The sequence below is a fragment of the Lygodium microphyllum genome, chromosome 6 (genome assembly GCF_053477565.2).
Source record: "Lygodium microphyllum isolate KBCC chromosome 6, Lygodium_microphyllum_v1.1.10, whole genome shotgun sequence".
NCBI lineage: Eukaryota > Viridiplantae > Streptophyta > Polypodiopsida > Schizaeales > Lygodiaceae > Lygodium > Lygodium microphyllum.
Window position 1 is genome coordinate 124,292,196 of NC_141140.1, and position 22,778 is coordinate 124,314,973.

The 22,778-nt window shown below is 41.6% G+C and overlaps 1 protein-coding gene across 1 annotated transcript in view; it reads right to left on the reverse strand.

Moving 5' to 3' along the window:
• Positions 1-22,778, reverse strand: part of LOC148035078 (uncharacterized) — a 65,646-nt gene that overhangs the window by 35,490 nt on the left and 7,378 nt on the right. The window contains exon 3 of the mRNA XM_087679998.1: positions 14,955-15,140. Within this exon, the coding sequence (XP_087536124.1) occupies positions 14,955-15,140 (186 nt within the window). The remainder of the gene's footprint in view (positions 1-14,954; positions 15,141-22,778) is intronic.

Here is a 22,778-nt window from a genome sequence, read left to right on the forward strand (position 1 = left end):
TCCATTGGATTGGCACTTCCATGATGGCCTTGCATTTGCATTCCTTGCCTTGTAAGAACCAATTATTTTGCCTCATTAGCATCTTAGGGAGCTTCAAATGAAGGCTTTGGTGTTACCTTCCATGCACCTTGCTATCTCGAAGGTGTAGAAGATGTCTTCTTCTTCTTGCCCTTGCTGTTCTTTTTCGCAGCATTCAAAAATCCGGTAAATTGAGGATCCTTTGCCGATTAAGCAAAGAGATTTGATGTTGTCCTCATCCAATTCTTAAACTCATCAAATTCCTCTTCACTTAGATTGTCATCAATCTCCTTACGCCCTAAAGGCCCTACATCTTGCCCAAAAGCAACATTTTCAGCTTGTTATCCATGGTCTTAGCCTTGTCTAAGATCAGTCATTGCATTTCCTTCATTCCCATGTGAATATTCATACTGAGAGGCATCATCACTACTTGACTGCATCATATTGTACGAAGACATATTGCTGTAATTTCTCCACTGAGAGCAAAAATACGCACTAGCACAAAGCTTTAGCTTGCAATCGGATGCCTTAGGCCCACCAAATCAAGGGAGTGGTATTCCAACAATAAAGACCATGAAATCATCCTTTCTTCTTGGAAAGGGTGGTAATTTCCTAATTAAGCACTTAATTACAACAATCAGCAACAACAATCAGCAAATGAGCATAACTTGAAATGCACAAATTACCATAACAAACTTGGACATTGGACACCCTCTTGGCCCCAAAATTAGCGCCCCTTCGGTATTTCTTTAACTTGATTACTAATGAAATGAGTACAAGCCGAATTCCACAATCTCCTTTGTTATTTCAAAAGCCCCTTGCTGTAGCAACAATCAACAATCAATTTGGGCCGATTACCCCTTGATTTTTCACCCAAGACTTGCATGAATGGAACCTCCAACTAGCCAAATGCTACCCCCAATTACAATGAATGGGTTGGCATCTTAATTCCCCCATAATTACACAAATTTCAGGTACTGAATTTAGTTTACAGCTACTAGGAGGCCTCAAACTACTGTCACTTGCCCCAAGTTGTTGCCAACTCCTGAAGATCCCAAAATTGTTATCGCCAGCATCATATGGCTTGATTCTTGCTGCTCTAGCCTCTAGAACCCTCCACTATAGGAAAAACATACTATCAGCATGTTCTCTCCCTTTTTCTCAACCTGCATAAACTAAATGTCTCTCTCCAACCTCCAAAAACGTTTTTCAATCTTGCATGGGCATTTTTGCCAAGTGGTAGCCTTCTAAACCCATTTTCTAGCATTATCCAGCCATTTAAAATAATTTTCAGAATTAAATAATTTTGAAACTTAAATTCAGCCCTTCTGACCCTACCCAAAATTAATTGTGCCTATCCATAATTAACTTGGCTAGGCCATTTGCGACCTAGAGTGGTTCCCAATCTTTGTTGACCCTTAGACTGGCATTAATTAATTAATTAATGCTAGTCCCTAGTATCACCACTGATACTTATTGGCCAAACAATTGTCCTAGGGTCAAATCTGATTCCAATTGACCAACAAAAACTAGTCAGCATAACTTATCACAACTTTTGCCTTTGATACCCACTGCATCCTTAAGGTCCTTGGCCTATTACTATGGAATATCTACCATGTGCATCACATGTGTTAAACAACCTTGCACATTTGATTAATAGCTTAATCAAATGTTATCAGCAAGATTAAAGCATCTTAAAATTTCACAATACATGAGGGTGACCATCGCGGCCGCATGGGCTTCGCAAAACATGTGATACAACTACAGTCTAGTGTATCATAATGGCATCATGCATATAGATACAATGATAGTAGATACAAAAAAAAAAGAGAGACCTATGAATCTATGATGAGGCATCACTATCATCATCATCATCAGAACCATTTGAGTGCTCATTAAGAGAGTCTGAAGACCACTCCTAGGTATTGAATGATGAAACGCACTCATCATCACTCAGGAGATTACCATCATCAACAAATGATGGCTCCCTAGGTGGCGATTGCGTAGGCAAGGAGGGGATGTCATCATGACGCACAGGATGTGAGCTACTAGAGCTTTACCTTGCATATATCTGCAAGCCACTCAAACCACCCCTCCTCGATGTTGGAAGGCATCGAATGACTATGCCCCTGCTACCACCTACTCGAACTCCTCACCCACGAGCACACTGACTACAAGTGTCACGAGCATCTACTGCTATAAGCTCTCTATAGGCGTCAAATGACGATGCCCCTGCTACCACCTACTCGAACTCCTCACCCACGAGCACACTGACTGCAAGTGTCACGAGCATCTGCTGCTATAAGCTCTCCCTCTGCAAAAATCGTCTCCTCATCCACCTCCTAATATACACTCGAAAGAGTGTTGCCCGTCAACTTGAATGTATCAACATTCACCTACACAATGAACGTAAGATTGTAAATGTTGAAGTCTAAATTGTAAGTATAAGCTTCAAAGTTCAACTTTTAAAACAACGAGTTTTAAATTTTATGGTTAAGTGTTTAGACTTTACCTGCTTCGAACTACCCATGCTCGTCATAACCCTCATCATACGTAAGTTAGAGCGGCAATAGACTAGCCGCTCTAACTATCGTATGCTAAGCTGATTGAGAATCTTTGTGTGAATGACAGAATAGGCACTCCAGTTTCTCTCACATGCACCTGAAGAGCAATCCTAGACAAGGACCCTCATAGCTAAGGGCTAAAGGTTCTCCAATGTATATCCAAAGCTTTGCCACTAAAACAAAGGCTTCACAAGTAACTCTCTCCTCCAACAAGTAGGAGAAGCAAAAGCCATATGCCCTCTTTGATCTACATAGCATCCTAGCTCCTCCAACATTACATTGTGGTCATCCATAGGGACCAACCAAGTCAAATAAGCAAGTTGGTCCGAACGGAGCTCTCTATTATCCATAACCGCCGGCAACTTGTAGGCTGATGTACCAATGCGGCAAAACCATGGTGGATTGGCTTATGCATCCATGCCCATCTCCTCTCTGCAATCTCTGAAACATGTGCACGTTGTCTCTGTGATCATTGTATAAGCACGTGCCTCCACCAATGTCACTCTAAAGAAGTAAACGAGAAGGCCCATCGTAGACCCCTCGCAATCACTTATACGTAACACCCTATAAACGAGAGTCATAACAATGAGAACAACACGGACTTTTTGCCAAAACTACTCATTAAGACACAAGCGTTGCATGGCTTTGGCCTCCTCTGTCTCATGCTCATCCCACTCATTCCATAGAGTGGACATCACTGTTTGATGAAAGACAGACCATACCTCTTAAAGATGCTCCAGCAATAACCACATATAAGCAAAGCAAGTTGAAAAAGGTTTCTTCAACTCCAATGTGCTATGCTCATGATACATCGCAAGCACCTTTACCTTTACCGTGAAGAAGTTGACAACTGATGTAGCCTTGCGGACCACACTCTTCACCCCCTTGAGCTTCCTAATATCCTCCATGTGCAAGTCCAAACAATGACTTGCACATGGAGTCCACACAATCATGGAAACTCGATCTCAAGCAAACGGCCCATGCGCCAACAATTCACTACATTGTCAATAACAACTTACACCATATTCAAGGGGTCCACCTACAACCACAATTTACAAATTACAAGTATACTAACAATACTTGGAGATTAGAGAGAGAAAGAGAGTTTAGTCTTTCAAGTTTCAACTTTCAAGATTCAAGAATAAAGAGAGATGGGGGTTGGGGCCCGGGGGGAAACAGAGAATCGAGATAGATATTAGAGAGATATTAAAATTTAAAATAGGGAGATAGATAGTTATGCATAAATCAATTATCATAATGAAAGAAAGTGAAACAAATTTAAAAGGCAATGTATATCTCAATGATAGCTTGCCAAATGTGGCAGTAGATGAATGCGCCCGTTGTTTTCCTCCCCCTCTTACCAGTATCTACTGCCCGCGAAAAAGTAAGTGCCGAGTGGATATGAGACGAGTATGTGGATGATGCCCCGTTTCTTACGATCACTCCATCCATTGGTGAGAATGGAGCAACCATATTTTATCCATGCAGCCCGAAAAGGATTTAAGGGCTCTATGAATCCTCTCCTCTTCATCAATCTTTTTCGTCCTCATGTCGTTGTATGTGACACCGGTTTTCTCCTTCACATGGACCCACATTGGCAATGGCTTTTACTATCTTCTTACATTGCCCTTACTTTAGGATATTGAATGCAAGATTGCACTCAATCACCATCCGTGCAATTTTGATGTCCGCAAGAAAGGCAACCGATCCACGCACATGATCGAGAGCTTGAAAGAGAGAGGATTGTCTCTCCAGCGCCGCATGAGCTTCTACTCTTTGTCTTTTACTGAAGTTGGATGCAAATGTGCTGCCCCCACCACCAATGATAGAGACCTCTCCCACATCAATTGAAGATACGCTCACATTCAATGCTTCCTCGTTAATAGGCATAGGAGTTGGTGCCAATAAGCCGCTTCCTCCTCCTCTTGTGGATCCCCCTTTCATCTTGGTGAGAATCTCCTCCATGATGTTTTGAGGGATCTCCTTGCATGGAGCAACTTGCCCCCTCGTCTTAGGAAGATGTTGGAGAAACCAAGTTGCACCACTTGTTTCCACAATTGATTGACTGATGGAGATTAATCTTGTCTATAGATGCTAACCTTCTTCTAGAGAGCCTATGCATTATGACACTCCCAAAATAAGTGTTTAATAGATTTATTTTGCCTCCTACAAAACACAGAAACATGTGATACTTAATAAACTTAGAGGCCTTATCACAAGTAGCAAGGTCGTTGGCTGCTATCCTCTAGAGGAGGACATTGATCTTATATGATGGTGTGGAAATCCCTCACTTAATGTTAAATCTATCAAAACTACAAAGCCCTCAAAAAATAATAAGGTCCATAGCTGATTTCATCCATCTTTGCAAGACTTGGTAGCCCACTGGGCAGCCGACGTGCACCCTTTGTCCAATGCCCTCGTCTCTTTGGGATGATTACTTGGGCTCCCTTGGTAAGATAACCATCGCCTTGTGGTCTTAGTAGGCCACTGGGCAGCCGACGCATACCCTTTGTCCGATAGTTTGGCTACTTTGGGGTGGGATACCTTGGGGTAAAAGTTTTTTTTTTTTAGCACAAAAGAGACTTGATTGGCCTCCTCGTGGCACTGTTGTTGGGCTTGAGAGGGGATGTTGAGCTAAAAATGCATTAGCTTTACTTAAACAACCCCAAAACATGCTTAATTAAGAAAGAAACCTTGTTTATTTAAAAAGAAATGTATTCCTAGAGAGTGTTTGTATCCCATAGGCACAAACCCACTTGGGAGGGCCCAAACTTTCTATAAATAGGCATGTTGCCCTCCATTCAGCCCTGATCTTGTTTTTGCAAGTTTTAAATGTTTTCAGCTTGCTGCCCACACCTTGTTCGCGGAGGACATCGCAATCCAAGCTATCCATTGCAATCTTCACTCTTCACTCATCTGGCGCCTGTTTCCAACCCTTCATCATCAATTTGCTACTGTTTTCAACCAGGTGACTATTGCTATCCGTCATCTAGCAGTCATATAGCCTGCCACATCAACAACTTCTGCGTTTGCAAGCCCTAGCTACCGCCTTGCAGATTTTCTCTCTCCTCTCAGCTGCTGTTGCAGATTTTCTCTCTCCTCAATCTGCATTTGCTGTTTTCTCTCTCCCCACCTGCGTTTTTAATCTTTCTCTCTCCTGCACTACCGTTTGCATTAGATCCATCCTTCCTTGGCTACATTTGTTGGTGTTCGACATCCGATGACTGCCTTGTTGTGATTCGGGATCCGTTCGGAGTACGACATACTCTCCAACTCATTATGCCTGCCTTAATCCTTGAGATACACAAGTTCGAGGTACAGTATTCATTCACTGCATAGTATGTTTGCTGCATAAGCATTGTATATTCAACAATCATATCACTTCATTTATTTTCTATGTTCATTGTCTCTGAGTTACCCTAAACCTAACTATGTTTTTCTATCAGTTTGTGCTTTGTCGTACGGTGTTGTTTGTGTTTCTGTGTTAGGGTATTTTCTTCACAAGCGGCTGCAAGGAGGTATGGCTTTGATACTAGTGTTAGGTTAGGGTTTAGCAACATGCACACACTCACAATGAACAAGTGAATAGCAAGAGTGAAGAGTGCTAGAAGGTCACATCCACTAAGTGAGAATGAATGAAAGTACAATCCCTAAGTTACTAAGTACCACACCCACTAATGGGTGTTCACACAGGAAAAAATCCTTCTCTAGCTAGAAGGTAAAAAGTGCTCGTGAGATTAAGCAACGTTCAACCAAAATACAAGAGAAACACAATAAGTGTAATAGGTATTAATAGGGACATATTGGGAGTGTTGTTTGTCTTGTTACTTATCTTTCTTCTTGTAGCATTGATCAGCAGTGTGGCCAATACGCTTGTAATATTGACACTTGGGCAACTATTTTTTGGTATAGAAGGCTGCCAGTGCTATGCTAGCATCTTTTTTACGTCTTTCATCATCCAAAAGAATGGCGACCATCTCCTCCTATTTCATTTAACGAGCCACCTTGAAAGCTACCACAATTTCATGGAATTGTGATTTTTTCATCAAGCTATTAAGAAGTACATCCTTTTTATCGTTGTCATCCAGACAATTATTGAGAGTGGTCAATTGTTGTTAAAGGAGACTTCAGTGATTGAGATGCTACTTAGGAGTTTCTGAAAGATTGTAGGATAAACTAAACAATGAGCAGACTGGTCATATTGCGTCTGATTGTCTGGACAAGAATAAGAGACCAGCTGATGATTATAAAGAGGACAGAAAAGGAAAGAAGCCCAAACCTTCAGCAGGTTTAGTGCTAGATATGCTAGGAGACAAGCCACATTCGGATGCTAACGAGTTTTGCAGAGCTTGGGGTAAAGTTAGGGATCAACATGTACTTATTTTCTTTGATCCTAGAGCTAAGGCAAACTTTATCTCACCAGAGTTGGCTTCTACTTTGGGCATCAGAGCAGATGAGATGGGCTACACAGCAGAGGCAGGGTTGGCATGTCCTGGCCACTCAGAGTCTGTGACACCCATTCTTGGAAAGTTGCGTCTTCATATACAGTCTTATGTTGATGCAGAAGAATTTTATATCATGCCACTTGAAGGCTGTGATGTCTTCTTGGGAATGCCATGGATGTTCAAGAAGCATGGTGTGTTGGATGCCTTTAACAAGACACTGACTTTGGAACATAGGGGAAAGACTCATGTGCTTGATGTGAAGCTTAAAGGAGAGTCTGTACCTGTTGTATCGGCTTCTGCCATTACATCTGTAATAAAGAATCATATTTCTGCGTACTTGATTTTTGCACGTGATGTCAAGGATAATGATGAGTCAAATTTCTCTATGTTAAATAGAGACATGTCTACTTTTTTGTCTCAGTTCAATGATTGTTTTTCTGACTCATTACCATCACAGTTGCCACCAGAGAGGTCTGAGGATCATGCAATAGATTTGGTGCCAGGCAATAGCCCACCAAATAGACCTCCGTATAGGGTTAGTGCAGCCCAACAGAAAGAGATATTGAGCCAAGTGAATGAGCTCTTAGAAAAAGGGCTGATTCAGCCAAGTTCATCTCCCTTTCGCTCACCAGTGCTCTTAGTGCAGAAGAAGGATGGCTCTTGGCGCATGTGCATAGATTATCGAGCGTTGAACAAGAGTACCATCAAGAACAGGTTTCCCATTCCAAGAATTGACGACATCCTTGACCGTTTGGAAGGAGCGTCAATTTTCAGCAGGATAGATTTGAAGAGTGGATACCATCAGATCAGGATTAAGCGAGAGTATGTGCATAAGACTGCATTTAGGACCACGTTTGGTCTCTATGAGTTCTTGGTAATGCCATTTGGACTTACTAATGCTCCTGCAACGTTTAATCGAATGATGGACAGGATTTTTCGTCCATACAGGCAGTTTGTTGGTACATTCTTTGATGACATGATTGTCTTTTCAAAGAATGAACAGGAGCATAGAGAACACTTGAAAGCAGTCTTTGATGAGCTTTGCAGTAATAGGTTGCTTATCAATGGCAAGAAGAGTGAGTTCTTCTTGGAAGAAATCCAACTCCTGGGGCACATAGTGTCAAAGGATGGTGTCCGAATGGATCCTGCTAAGGTTGAAGCAATTAGAACATGGCCAAATTTGAAGATTGTCCATGATGTTAGAAGCTTCTTGGGTTTGTGTTCTTAGTATAGGAGGTTCATTCGCAATTTTGCAGAGATTGCTTCACCTTTACATGCTTTACAGAAGAAAGAAGTCTCTTTCCAATGGACGCAGAAAGAGATTTCAGCTTTTAATCTTCTTAAAGAAAAGATGACTTCTAGTCCAGTGATCATTCTGCTAGATCTTAGGAAGTCATTTGTTGTCTAGTGTGATGCCTGTGGCAATAGCATTGGTGCAGTGTTAATGCAAGATGGCCGGGTAGTGGCTTATGAAAGCAGAATCTTGCGAGGGCCAGACCAGACTATGCAGGTCTATGAGAAAGAATTATTGGCTGTGATTCATGCGCTTTCTTGTTGGAAACACTACCTACTTGGGGCAGATTTTGTTGTCCAGACAGATCATCAGACATTGCGTTATTTCTTAACTCAGACTAAGCTGTCAGAAAAGCATATGCGTTGGGCAAACTTTTTGTCAATGTTTCATTTTCAGATTGTGCATATGGAAGGCAAAAAGAATGTTGTGGCTGATGCTTTGTCAAGGAAACCACAAATTTCAGCTGCGTCAATTCCTTATCATCATGAGCTTGATGATATGAAGGAACAGTATGCCGATGATGAAGATTTTGCAAGGATCTTTGATCAGCTTGTTAATGGACAACATCATGAGCATTATCTTCTCAAGGATGGTTTCATGTTGATGCATGGTAGACTATGTGTGACTATGCCATTGAGACGGAAAGTTATGACAAAGAGTCACTCTCCACCGTATGCAGGGCATCGTGGTATTGATGCAACAGTCAAAGCAGTAGAGACATTCTTTTATTGGCCTACTTTGAGCAGAGACGTGGATGCTTTTGTGCGGCAGTGTTTGATTTGCCAGAAGATCAAGTTTGACAGGCAAAAAGCACCAGGGCTTTTACAACCATTGCCTATTCCAAATAAACCATGGGAGAGCATAGCTATGGATTTTATCTTTGATCTTCCAAGGACACAGACAGGAAATGATGGGATATGGACTATTATTTGCAAGTTTAGCAAACAGGCTCATTTCATTCCTATCAGGAAGAAGATAAAACCAGATCAGATGGCACGTTTGTTTATGTGCAATGTCTTCAAGTACCATGGTATGCCACAGTCTATTGTCAGTGACCGTGATCCACGGATGACAAGTCTATTCTGGAGAGGCATATTTGAGAACATAGGCACAACGCTTAAGTTCTCATCGTCATTTCATCCACAGACTGATAGACAGTCAGAAGAGGCAAATTCTATTGTCTTGGATCTGCTTAAGTGCTATGTGTCAGAGCACAAGTCAAAGTGGGAGCAGTATTTGCCTTTGGTCGAGTATGCATACAATAATACTGTGCATTTGTCAACAGGCAAAGCCCCTTTTGAAATTGTTGAAGATGGTAAAAAGGTTCCTTCCATTTTACATACAAAGGATAAGATCTTTCAGGCAGATCAGTATGTGCAGAGTATGGGTGAAATGTATCAAAAAGTTAAGCATGCCCTTGAAAGGACTCAGGCAAAGCAAAAGAAAGCTGTTGATCATCACCGTCGTGAATTGATATTTTCACTTGGTGATTGGGTACTGTTGTGGTTTGAAAAGGCACTTAAAGAAGCGGAAAGGCAAGGAAAGTCTTTTCACTAAGCTTAGTATGCGATATTATGGGCCTTTTCAAGTAACAGAGAAGATCAATGATGTCAGCTATAGGCTGAAATCGCCTAACAATTGGAAGATTCATAATGCTTTCCATGTAATTCTTCTTAGACCCTATGTGGGTGCCAGAAGATATGCCAGCTGAGGAACAGCCCGAAGTTGAGGAACTTGATGAAATTCTTGTTCCAGAACAAGTATTGGCACACAAGGAAAGGAAAGTGAAAGGCAAGGTTGCTAGAAGGTATTTGGTTAAGTTCAAGAACTATCCAGCTATAGATGCTAAGTGGATGAACGAAGGTGAACTTGCAAAATCACCTAATGTGTTGGAACTCTACCTTGAAGCATTTTGCTTGCAACCTACCTTGACCCCTTGTATCTCCAAATTGAAATAGATTGTCAAAGTGACAATTGCTTGAGAAAGAGATTTATGTACAGAAACAGATTTTGTACACGTTAACACTTATTGTGTCCATATGGTTTTCTCAGTGCTAAAGAAGTAAGTATTGCTTGCAAGAATACAGTTTTTACTTCTATTGAATTGAATACATGTTGTAACAATGGTTACTCGATCGGGCATGTATTCTGTGAATTGACTCAGTGGAGATATCATTTTGATGTACCGGCCACTAGATCTCTAGTCAGGGTGATGTGGAGTCATCAAATGGGAATCTCCCACTATGGGGATATCATTGTGGTGTACCAGTCACTATATCTGGAAACAGTGATGTGGAGTCACATGATGATAGTCTGCCATGTTTCACAGTTTGAACATACATGTGTTAACAGTGTGTTTAGTACACAATGTTGATTGATAGCATGTATGTGTTGTACATGTGCTGCCAAGTGTAAGTTCACTGGGTTAGCTGGAAGCATGTATGACATTCATGCAAACGAGGACGTTTGCGATTTCGAGAGGGAGGTATGTCACAAGACTGTGACAACTATTATCTTTTTGCTGATTTCTTTATTACTACTTTATTTGGTTTTTCTTTTTGGAAGAATCCCTCTTGAAATCTAAACGCCTGAGTTGCATGGCCAGTATGTGAAATGGACAGGAATGTCCAGTGAGTCAAGACTGGACAGTTAAGGTCCAGTACAAGTTTGGAAGAGACTGATGGCACTGTAGATTGACAAGCCTGGAAGAGACTTGTGAAAGTGTATATGGACAAGTGTGTTGAAGAACTAGCTTGGAAGAGACTAGTTCAAAGTAAAGATGGACAAATCTCCAAGAGATTAGTCCATGTGGGGTCATCAGTGGAAATTCACTTTCAGTTGAGCTACATTACAAATTTGGATGTAGCCATAGTCTGCAAAGATGGTCAGAAGACTAGTGGGATGCAATGGAAGCAACTCCTGAAATTTAGGGAGTTACTATTTTTGGACCTCAGAATCTGTTCACGTTATTATCTTCGTTTTTGCACGAGGATTAATCCTCTGGTCTATGCCAAGGTCAAATTTTGAACAAAGGATGGAGAATTTTAGACCAGAAGGCTAGAATGGGAAACACCTTCCAGTGCTGCCATTTGGCACAAATTTGTGCACTTACCTCTTTAAAGAGGGGCTGGCGTGCAGTTTTTTGGGTATTGGGGGCTCATTTGTGAAAGGAAAGATGGATAGCTGCAGATGGAGAGCTATTGAGAGCTAGCCTACCTTGTCTATGATGCACAGATGGAGAAGCTTGCTCCCTACTTTCTCTTTCTCTCCCCCTGACAGTTATGGATATGCCTCAGTTGAGGGCCTTTCTGCTGATTCATGTACAGTTGTGTGGGAATATGTTGTTTTTGCATGAGGCAAGAGCCTCCTTTCTCCAAGAACAGGAGCAGTTGTTTGCTGTCCCCAAGCAGGAACAGATGAGGGTGGTAATCTCACCACGAAAGTGTCTGAAACAGCACTGAGTCAATACTGATTTTGGACTGTTTAGGGGTTATTTCAGAGCCCAATTGATGCCAGAATCAAGGGGCACTTGGCACAGATGTTGGAGAACAGTACAGGGAACAGTATGAGCTGAAAACAGGTTTCAGAACAGGTCTAAACCAGTAATTACAGTGGGCTGAATAGTACAGGGAACAGTATGAGCTGAAAACAGGTTTCAAAACAGGTCTGAACCAGTAATTACAACGGGCTGAAATGGTCAATTCTGCACTCCAACCAGAAGTTTCAGACTTGGGCAGAGTTTCCCCTCTTGGTCAACTTGTTTTGGGTCAGTAATTGTACTGTTATGCTGCCAAATTTCACCCAGAATAGGTGAAAGACAACCCATTGTATTTTCTCTCTTTTTAAAAATAAAGAAATACCGCAAGGGGCGCCTGACTTAGGGGCCAACAAGGTGTCTATGTCACAACAGGAGCATTCTAGCTTCCTGTATGTCTTCTTGATTCTGTGTCTTTAAGTTCAGGTAAAGTGGGCAACTGTGAATTGGGTGAAAGCATTTACATATTTTGGTTGTACACTACCGCTCTTTCCAGTGAACAGGCCGGTTACAGGAAACAGCAGCAGGATGGCTATGAATAGGTTGGAGGCAGCATTTGGGGAAAATGGTGATGGCTAGCAAGAAGGATAGTACCTCCAGGATGATGGTAGATTGATGATGGTAGCAATTGTTGGTAGAAGGGATTAAGAGTGCATATTGAATCCCTTTTCTCTCTGCCAGAAGAATTTCTAGAGTGTGGTACAAAATGGCAAAAATACCTTTTTGGGGCTGTTTTAATGAGCTGAAAATGCAGAAAAATATGATAATTAAGAGGCAAGGTTTGGTAGCTCAACACTTAGCATTCATGAGCATCTGAGATTGCAAGAAGAGATGTTTCAGCCATCATCACTAAAACAATACCCTTAGAGCCTATATTGTCACTATTGATATTCCTCTCACTGGATGCTTTGGGGGAATGAAATCCACAGTCTCTGTCCCAACCATAAAATTCTCTTAGATTGAGGGGATCCCTCCAAGATCCATGCACATTCTCACTCAAGATGAATATGCTGAGATTCTAAGACATAGACATCAGAGAATGAAATGAGGATTAAGCCCTTATGCTCAAGATCTACCTCGTTGTACTCCTATCCCTTCAGTGTATCATCCCAGTGACTGTTTACATCCCAAAGGAAGGTGCACAGTAGTTTTGAGTATGGGGCTAACAAGAATCCAGAACTCCCAACCCAAAGAAGACACACTGACATGGGAACAAAGCCATGTCCCATCTATTGAGTCCCACAAGATTTTGTGTAAGGTGCATACATTTTCCATTAAGCTAGTCGTTTGCTAGCTTCATCTAGTGTGCACACCATGGGTTTAAATATTCATGATAACATTGACCCATACCAATATGTGAACATAATATAGGTGGTTCGAGAGCAAGAAGATCAGGTAAACCCTCTCATTCACATGCAAATTCTAGATATTTTGCTTGCATCGAATTATTCATAAATCCCACCCACATCTCACATTCTTTCCATTGAATATCCGCATTCACTTTCCAAAATTCCACAATACACTACCCTAGGGGGTATTTATCATTTAGACACGCATTTCATAGGTGCAATCCCTATCCCATACCTAGGTGGTAGATGTCACACATGCAACAGTGGTGGGGGTCTACCCCCAAAACCAAGCACCCATGGAGACCTACTCGCAAAGGTGTCCATCTTGAGCATATCAAGCCCTGAACATCATTGAAATGGCCACATAGTTTTACCATATTCAATGGGTCACCCGCTTTGGATCTTGATTATTGTGTGACGTCTTCTGAGAAGTTCACACCGCCATTGCTGCTGTTGTGAAAGTGGCATCCCCTTGAGGAGCAAGCCATTTCTTTCTACTCTGTGGATAATTACCCAGCCATGCGTGGGTCTATATTGTAAAGGGGGAAAATCGCAAGCTGTCAATATGGTTTAAAATGGTACACAAATGACTAGTGCTCTTAAAACCAAATAGGATCATGTTCCTTGAGCTGCATGCTCACATTTTACAACACTTGCATGCTAACTAGGCAGTAAGAAAGCCAAAAATGCTTCAGTAAAGCTCTTTCCATGCATTATATATACCGCATGTCACAAGTTGCTAGAACGCTTAAGCACTTCTGCTATGATGTCAGCTCTATTGACGCGAATATCATCTGCAAACTCATGTTAAATTGGAGCATCACAGCAAACAAAAATAGAACATTGGAATCGGATTCAATTTATCAAAGTCGGTTAGTAAACAGGTCTGTTGATCAAATCATGAATGACAGAAAAAAAAACATTTTTTATCAAGCTGCGAGGTAAATTAGGAGAGAGACAAACAGAAATCTTCCTTTGTTTTAAGAACTTTCCAATCATTCAGCTTGAAGCTGTCATCAATGATTCAAAACATTATTTTGGACAGCATGATTTACAACACTGCTCTATATTGGTCGTAGTTCCTCAACCTAAATCTCTGTTATGTTTTGCTGTTATTTGTAGGGCTGGCAGGAAATATGATCATTTCTTTTTTGTGAAGCAAAAGTTTGGGCAGTGGAGTAGAAATCATTTCACAGAAATAATAACAAGAGCAAAACATGTGGATATCCTTCTACATAATCTTCAATGTTTGCCAGAGAAACCAGTGTACTTAGAAAGCAATGGCAGAGCTGGATCATACCATCAACGTGTCAGTAGCACACTAAATGATGTTTTGTATGTTTACAAAACAATCAAACCAACTAAGAAAGTAATGGACACCAAGTGAAATAGAACACACAAGCACATCCAATGAAAGTTGACAAGCTTTGATCTAGATAAGATACAAAATGACACAAACCTCACTGTCATATAAAATTACCTCTATACAAGATTTATGATCTCTTACAACTTGGACAAGCAGTTTTATCAGTCAGGCCCCTTCACATGTACACAAAACTGGACATTATCACAATTAGAATATATTATAGATGCTGCAGACACTCATGCACTCCTCTTGAAAAACCAGTCTTGGTAAGCAACTAGAATAGTCACTATTGTGAAAACTTAGCATGTTTATGCTGCTGAAAATACTGGACAGAAAGCATGCAATTACAAATGAGCATTAATGAATGTTAGATGTATGCATACCGACTCATATTTTTGAAAGATTTTCTGTGCTTCCTCTATCAGATCAGCTTTGCAATAGGCTAGAAGTATATTATCATAGGTGGCCCCGTTTGGCGTGATGTGCAACTTTTCCAGCAATTGCAGTAGTTCCAGATTCCTTGTATAATTTCCTTTCCGACCATGAAGTTGCATTAACTTCTGTATAACCTGTAGGGTGCAGACTCTCAGTTATTTCTTCCAAACTTGTGTATTTGGCATACACAGCAATTCACTTCTGCTTCTATGGTTGTAAAGTAGAGCACAAGGGAAAGATTGTAACTCCGTCTTTTCCCTTAGTGCATGTTAGTTCTAGTTTAGAAAAAGGAGAAAAAAAGAGAAAGACCAATACACACAACAAACAAACAAAAATGATAAAAGATTTGGATCATCAGTCATTGCCTATCAACTGAGTAAAATTTTCTCTTCATGTACAGTGGATGGAGTAACACAAAAACAATGGACTATGCCCTCATAAGACAAGTTAAATCCATAGTTAAAACTTGACAAAACAATATACATAGTGAGGAATTTAATGTCTAGAAAGGTTGCACACCTAAGAGAGCTAGTCATGTAATGTCTAGTCAATCTATGCATGTAAGAAGGAACTATTAGACTGTGGGAGATTTCTTGACAAGCCCTAAATATGAGAAATGAAAGCAAATGCCAATCATCCTATGATAAACTCTTGCTCAGAATTTGAGATCCTAACCTGCACTATATGATCCTAATTAGAAGTCCATGACCATGGGTCTATCCTCTACTTTCTCTCTGCAGCCCACCAGCATTTTGAGTATACATAATCCCTTTGATCTCTATAGATGGACATGTTGTACATTGTCTTCTTCTGTGTACATCTCCAGGCTCCTATTTGTAAGTCTCAGTCTTAAGTAAAACGAGGGCCTGTTCATATTGCACATGGATCATTTAACACTTATGCCATGTGGTAGTAGGGGTGCTCATTTGCAGCCAGTGGTCGGCCATATTTGCTGGTCAAACATCTGTCTTGGCAGATTGGCCTATTTGCTGGTCATTGCATATTTATGGCTGCCCTCAGTCCATGCTGTTAAGCTAAAAAGATGCATTAACATTTAAAACTTTCATGAACATTAAACAGCCCCAAAACTCAAATGCACAAGTGTGCTTAGGTGTCCCATATGCAAAACCCTAAACTTTGGTTAGTTCCGTCTATACATGGAGTGTGTACTATGTCATTTGCATCCCACTTTTTTTTTCAGTCTACCAGCTGCTGTCATGACCATCTGAAGGCTGCCCAAATCTGCATTGGGTCCCAGCTGCTGTCGCTATCACTTCAGCCCCCTTTGCTACTGCTCCAATCTCTGTCAGAGTGTTCCCAGCTGCCCACCCTGATCATCACAACCTACTGGATTGCTGTCTTTTCATCAGAACAGGCACCCTGCTGATGTTCGTTATCTTGATAACATCTACATTGTTGACATTGGTAGGTGAAATGGTAGCTGGCCTCTCATCAGCTTGTCTCATGCCTCATGGAGTTTTCCAGAATGAGCCATCATATCATCAGCCAGCCAGCTAGCTTTGATTGTAGCTGCAAATGGCATTATTGCAAGCTGTACAAATAAATTCAGACTTGCAATTTCTTATTCCTTCCAGGTACACCTCCTGTAAAGCACTGCTATTATTACTGTTGTAGTCAGACATGCCCGATCAGTGAAAAGTAGGCTTGCTGCTACTGCTGTTACTGTTGCATCTCTGCAGTATACAAGAGAATACAAGTTTACACATGGAATCCAGACCCATCATTTCCATGATCTATCAAAGACATCATGATTCCTTTTCCTTTTGCATTATAGTTCAGAGGAGTTCTCCCATATATTGATCTCAAACATAACATATGAATGACCAGCCTGCACATGTTTTCTACCCCAGCAATCCAGAAGTACAATACAACTACCAAGAAAACTCCAAAGCAGACATTGATCTTCTACTTCCTGTGAAGTTTGAACAGACTGCACAGGAAGCCACCTGCTGTCAACACAACTCAGAAAAGCACCATTCATCTCAAGATGCCATTTGGCTCCTTTGTATTTGGTTTGGGCATCTATTACATCATACTCCTGCAATTCTCTTCATCAAAGATGAACGCTTTAAGCTGTCTTCAATTAGTTTGAGGGCTTATGCTTTCAGCCATAATTGTTAGGTATGAAAGGTATGATACGGTATGGTACGATAAAATATAGTACTAAATAATACCTTATGATTTTATAAGGTATGGTACAATATTAGTATGGAAAAAAAAAAACTTGATTTTTAAAAAAAAACATAAATCATTAAATGATAGAACACATGTTTAAAGTGGAAATAACCATTTTCATTACAAAATAAGATGAATACATGAGGTGGGCCCTTGTGATCGCATGCGCTGCACACAACATGCAATACAACTAGAGTCTAGTACATGACAGATTCACATGATAAAACGGGCCATTTCTGGCCACCATGTCTGCGTGTCATCCCACATTTTGCTTGCACTTTAATCCAATGCGTTCTGCCTGCGTGGCACTTTTGGGGGGTGGGAAGCCTTGGATAGCACATCTCACCCCCTTTTCCAGCTATGCACTCCCCCCCCCCCCCCCAGCTCTCCTTGGATTCCATGCAGCTGGCAGCCCTCTTGGACTGTTTGACCCTTCTCTCATCTACAAAAGGTGCTCCCTCTCCTCCATGCTTCCACACCAATTCAACAAGCATTTGCCATTCTCATCTTCCTCTCTTGGATCTTGAATTGACTTGTGATTTTTCATTCTCATCTCCCATCCCCTCTTTCCTGCATCCTATCAAAGCATTTGCCATTCTCATCACCCATCTCCTCTCTCTCGCTTACCCCAACCCTCGGGCCTCTCCCTCTCTTTCAACTTTCAAGTTTCAAGAGTCAAGACTCGAGCATCTCTCTCTCTCTCTCTCTCTCTCTCTCTCTCTCTCTCTCTCTCTCTCTCTTTTCATAAATCTCTCTCTCTCTCTCTCTGACCTCTTCATCCGTCATCGGCACCGTGACTTGTGAGAAGCAAGAGGCCTTCAATTTGCATGTAATCCATGTGTAGAGGGACACAAAGAAGTCCAACTCCCACCATTGGACATACAAGTATTGTAGGAAGTGCTATACAAGTGGTGCAACTCGGCTTCTCCAACATCTTTCCAAGAGGGGGGGGGGGCAAGTTGCTCCATGCAAGGAGATCCCTCAAAACATCACACAAAAGACTCTCGCCAAGATGAGAGAGGGATCCACAAGAGAAGGAGGAAGTGGCTTATCGGTACCAACTCCTATGCCTACTAATGAGGAAGCATAGAATGTGGGCGTATCTTCAACCGATGAGGGAGAGGCCTTTACCATTGGTGGTGGGGGTTCCACATTTGCATCCGGCTCCAGTAAAAGACAAAAAGTGGAGGCTCATGCGGCGCCGGAGAGACAATCCTCTCTCTCTCAAGCTCCCGGTCATGTGCATGGATCGGTTGCCTTTCTTAGAGAAAGGCAGCGACTTGCGGATATTGAAGTTGCACACACGGTGATTGAGTGCAATCTTACACTCAATGTCCTAAAGCAAGAGCAATGGAAGATAGTAAAAGCCATTGCCAATGTGGGTCCATGTGAAGGATGGACCGGTGTCACATACAACGACATGAGAATGAAAAAGATTGATGAAGAGAAGGAGAGGATTGATAGAGCCCTTGATCGGGCCACGTGGATAAAATATGGCTGCTCCATTCTCATCAACGAATGGAGTGATCATAAGAAACGGCGTATCATCAACATACTCATCTCATATCCATTCGGCACTTACTTTTTGCGGGCCATAGATATTGGCAAGAGGGGAAGGAAAATGACAAGCACATTCATCTACCACCACATTTGGCAAGCTACCATTGAGGTATACATTGCCTTTCAAATTTGTTCCACTTTCTTTCATTATGATAATTGATTTATGCATAACTATCTATCTCCCTATTCTAATTTCTCTCTAATATCTATCTCAATTCTCTCTTTTCCCTCAGGCCGCCCAACCCCCATCTCTCTTTATTCTTGAATCTTGAAAGTTGAAACTTGAAAGGCTCAACTCTCTTTCTCTCTCTAAATTTGTAAATTGTGGTCGTAAGTGGGCCCCTCGAATGTGGTGCAAGTTGTTATCGACAATGGATTGAATTATCGTTGCATGGGCCGTTTGCTTGAGGCCGAGTTTCCCACGATTATGTGGACTCCATGTGCAAGTCATTGTTTTAACTTGCTCATGGAGCACATTGGGAAGCTCAAGTGGGTGAAGAGGGTGGTCCGCAAAGCTACATCAGTTGTCACCTTCTTCACGGTAAAGGTAAAGGTGCTTGCGATGTGTCGTGAGCATAGCACACTCGAGTTGAAGAAGCCTTCTTCAACTCGCTTTGCTTATATGTGGTTATTGCTGGAGCGCCTTTATGAGGTGCAGTCCGCCTTGCACCAAACACTGGTATCCACTCTATGGAATGAGTGGGATGAGCATGAGACAAAGGAGGCCAAAGCCATGCAACCCTTGTGCCTTAATGAGCAGTTTTGGCAAAGAGTCAATGCCTTTGTCATCGTTGTGACTCCCTTTTATAGGGTGTTACATATGAGTGATTGCGAGAGGTCCATGATGGGCCTTCTCGTTCACTTCTTTAGAGTGGCATTGGTGGAGGTACGTGCCTATACATTGATCACAAAGATACACTGTGCACATATTTTAGAGATAGCAGAGAGGAGATGGGCATGGATGCATAAGCTTATCCATGGTTTTGCCACATTGGTACATCTAGCCTACAAGTCGTCGGCAGTCATGGATGATAGAGAGTTCCGTTTGGACCAACTTGCTTATTTGACTTGTGTGGTCCTTGTGGATGACCACAATGTAGTGCTGGAGGAGCTAAGATGCTATGCAGATCAAAGTGGGCATGTGGCTTTTGCTTCTCCTACTTGTTGGAGGAGAGAGTCACTTGTGAAGCCTTTATTTTGGTGGCAAAACTTTGGACACACATTGGAGACCCTTCAATCCTTAGCCATGAGGATCCTTGCCCAGGATTGCTCTTTGAATGTATGTGAGAGAAATTGGAGTGCCTATTCTCTCATTTACACAAAGATTCGCAATCGGCTTAACACACGATAGTTAAAGCGGCTAGTCTATTGCCGCACTAGCTTACACATGATGAGGGCTACGATGAGCATGGATAGTCCGAAGGAGAGAAAGTTTAAGCACTTAACCATAAAATTTGTAATTTGTTGTTTTAAACTTTGAACTTTGAAGTTTATACATTACAATTTAGACTTTAGCACTTACAATCTTACGTACATTGTGTAGGTGAATGTTGATACATTTAAGTTGACAGACGACACTCTTCTGAGTGTACATCAGGAGGTGGACGAGGAGGAGATGATTTTTGCAGAGCTCTATAGAGAGCTTATGGCAGTAAATACTCGTGACACTCGCAGTTTACGCGCTCGTGGATGAGGAATGTTTGGTAGCAAGGGTATGGTCATTCAATGCCTTCCAACATCGAGAAGGGGTGGTTTGAGTGGCTTGCAGACATATATAAGGCGAGGCTCTAGTAGCTTACATCTTGTGCCTCATGTGATGACATCCCCTCCTTGCCTATACAGTCACCACCTAGGAGCCATCATTTAATGATGATAGTAACCTCATCAGTGAGGATAAGTATGAGTGTGTCTCATCATCCAATGCCGAGGAGTCATCTTCAGACTCTCTTGATGAGCACTCAAATGGTTCCAATGATGATGATGGTTCCTTGCCTACACAGCCACCACCTAGGAGCTATCATTTGATGATGATAGTAACCTCATCAATGAGGATAAGTATGACTGTGTCTCATTATCCAATGCCGAGGAGTCATCTTCAGACTCTCTTAATGAGCACTCAAATGGTTCCGATGATGATGATGATAATGCCTCATCATAGATTCATGGGTCTCTCTCTTTTCTGTATCTACTATCATTGTATCCACATGCATGATGCCACTATGATACACTAGACTGTAGTTGTATCACATGTTTTGTGCAACCCATGCGACCGCGATGATCACCCTTATGTATTCATCTTATTTTGTAATGAAATGGCTATTTTCACTTTAAACATGTATTCTATCATTTAATAATTTATGGCTTTTTTTAAATCATGTTAAAAAAATTTCGTACTAATATGGTACCGTACCGTGCTATATCATATCTTTCGTACTGGCAACTATGGTAGATACAAAAAAAAATCGAGCTATGAATCAATGATGAGGCATCACTATCATCATCATCAGAATAATCTAAGTGCTCATCAAGAGAGTCTGAAGATGACTCCTTGACATCGGATAATGAGACACTCTCATACTCATCCTCACTGATGAGATTACCATTATCATCAAATGATGGCTCCCTAGGCACCTCCTGTGTAGGCAAGGGAGGATATCATAATGCAGCATAAGATGCGAGCTACTAGAGCCCTATCTTACATATGTCTGCAAGGCACTCGAACCAACCCTCTTGATATTGGAGGACGCCGAATGACCATGCCCCTACTACCATCTACTCAAACTCCTCGCCCACGAGCATGCTGACTGCAAGTGTCACGAATATCTGCTACTGTAAGTTCTCTATAGAGCTCCATAAAGATCATCTTCTCCTCCTCATCTACCTCTTGATGTATACTTGCAAGACTATCACCCATCAACTTGAATGTATCAACATTCACCTACACAATGCACATAAGATTGTAAATGCTAAAGCCTAAATTGTAAAGTATAAACTTTGACATTTAAAGCAACAAACTTTAAATTTTATGGTCAACTATTTACCTGCTTTGGACTACCCATACTCATCATAGCCCTCATCATGCGTAGGTTAGAGCGAACTAGCCACTCTAACTATCATGTGCTAAGCCGATTGCAAATCTTCGTGTAAATGAGAAAATAGATACTCCCGTTTCTCTCACATGCACCCAAACAGCAATCATGAGCAAGGACTCTCGTGGCTAAGGGTTGAACGGTCTCTAGCTCATATCCAAAGTTTTGCTACTAAAATAGAGGCTTCATAAGTGACTCTCTCCTCCAATAAGTAGGAGAAGTAAAAGCCACATGTCCTCTCTAATCCGCAATGCATCCTAGCTCCTCCAGCACTGCATTGTGATCATCCACAAGGACCACGAGTCAAATGTATCCTAGCTCCCTAGGTACCTACTATGTAGGCAAGGGGGAATATCATCATGAGGCACAGGATGCGAGCTACTAGAGCCCTATCTTACATATGTCTGCAAGCCACTCGAACCAACCCTCTCGATGTCAGAGGGTGTCGAATGACCATGCCTCTACTACCACCTACTCGAACTCCTCCCCCACAAGCATGTTGACTGCAAGTGTCACGAATATCTGCTGCTGTAAATTCTCTATAGATCTCTGCAAAGATTATCTCCTCCTCCTCATCTGTCATGAGGACATGTATTTTTGAAACCTCACTTAACATGTGGATTAATTTTTAATCACATGGTTAAGTGAATGTTGCACATATGAGGTGTAACTCGCGTTAGAGTAAATTTACAAGCCTGAGACCCGAAAAAATCACAGGACGTCAAAGGCAAAAGTTGCTATAAGTTATGCCGCACATGTACTTGGTAGTATCTAGTGCCAGTCGTTGGCCTGGGTCATTCACTTGGCCATAAGTGTCAGTTGGTAATACTAGAGAAGTGGTATTCAACTGTACTTAATGTCAATCTGATCGTCAAAGATGGCGTAGAGACACTCAAGAATGAAAGTTGCCTAGCCAATTTATTGGCC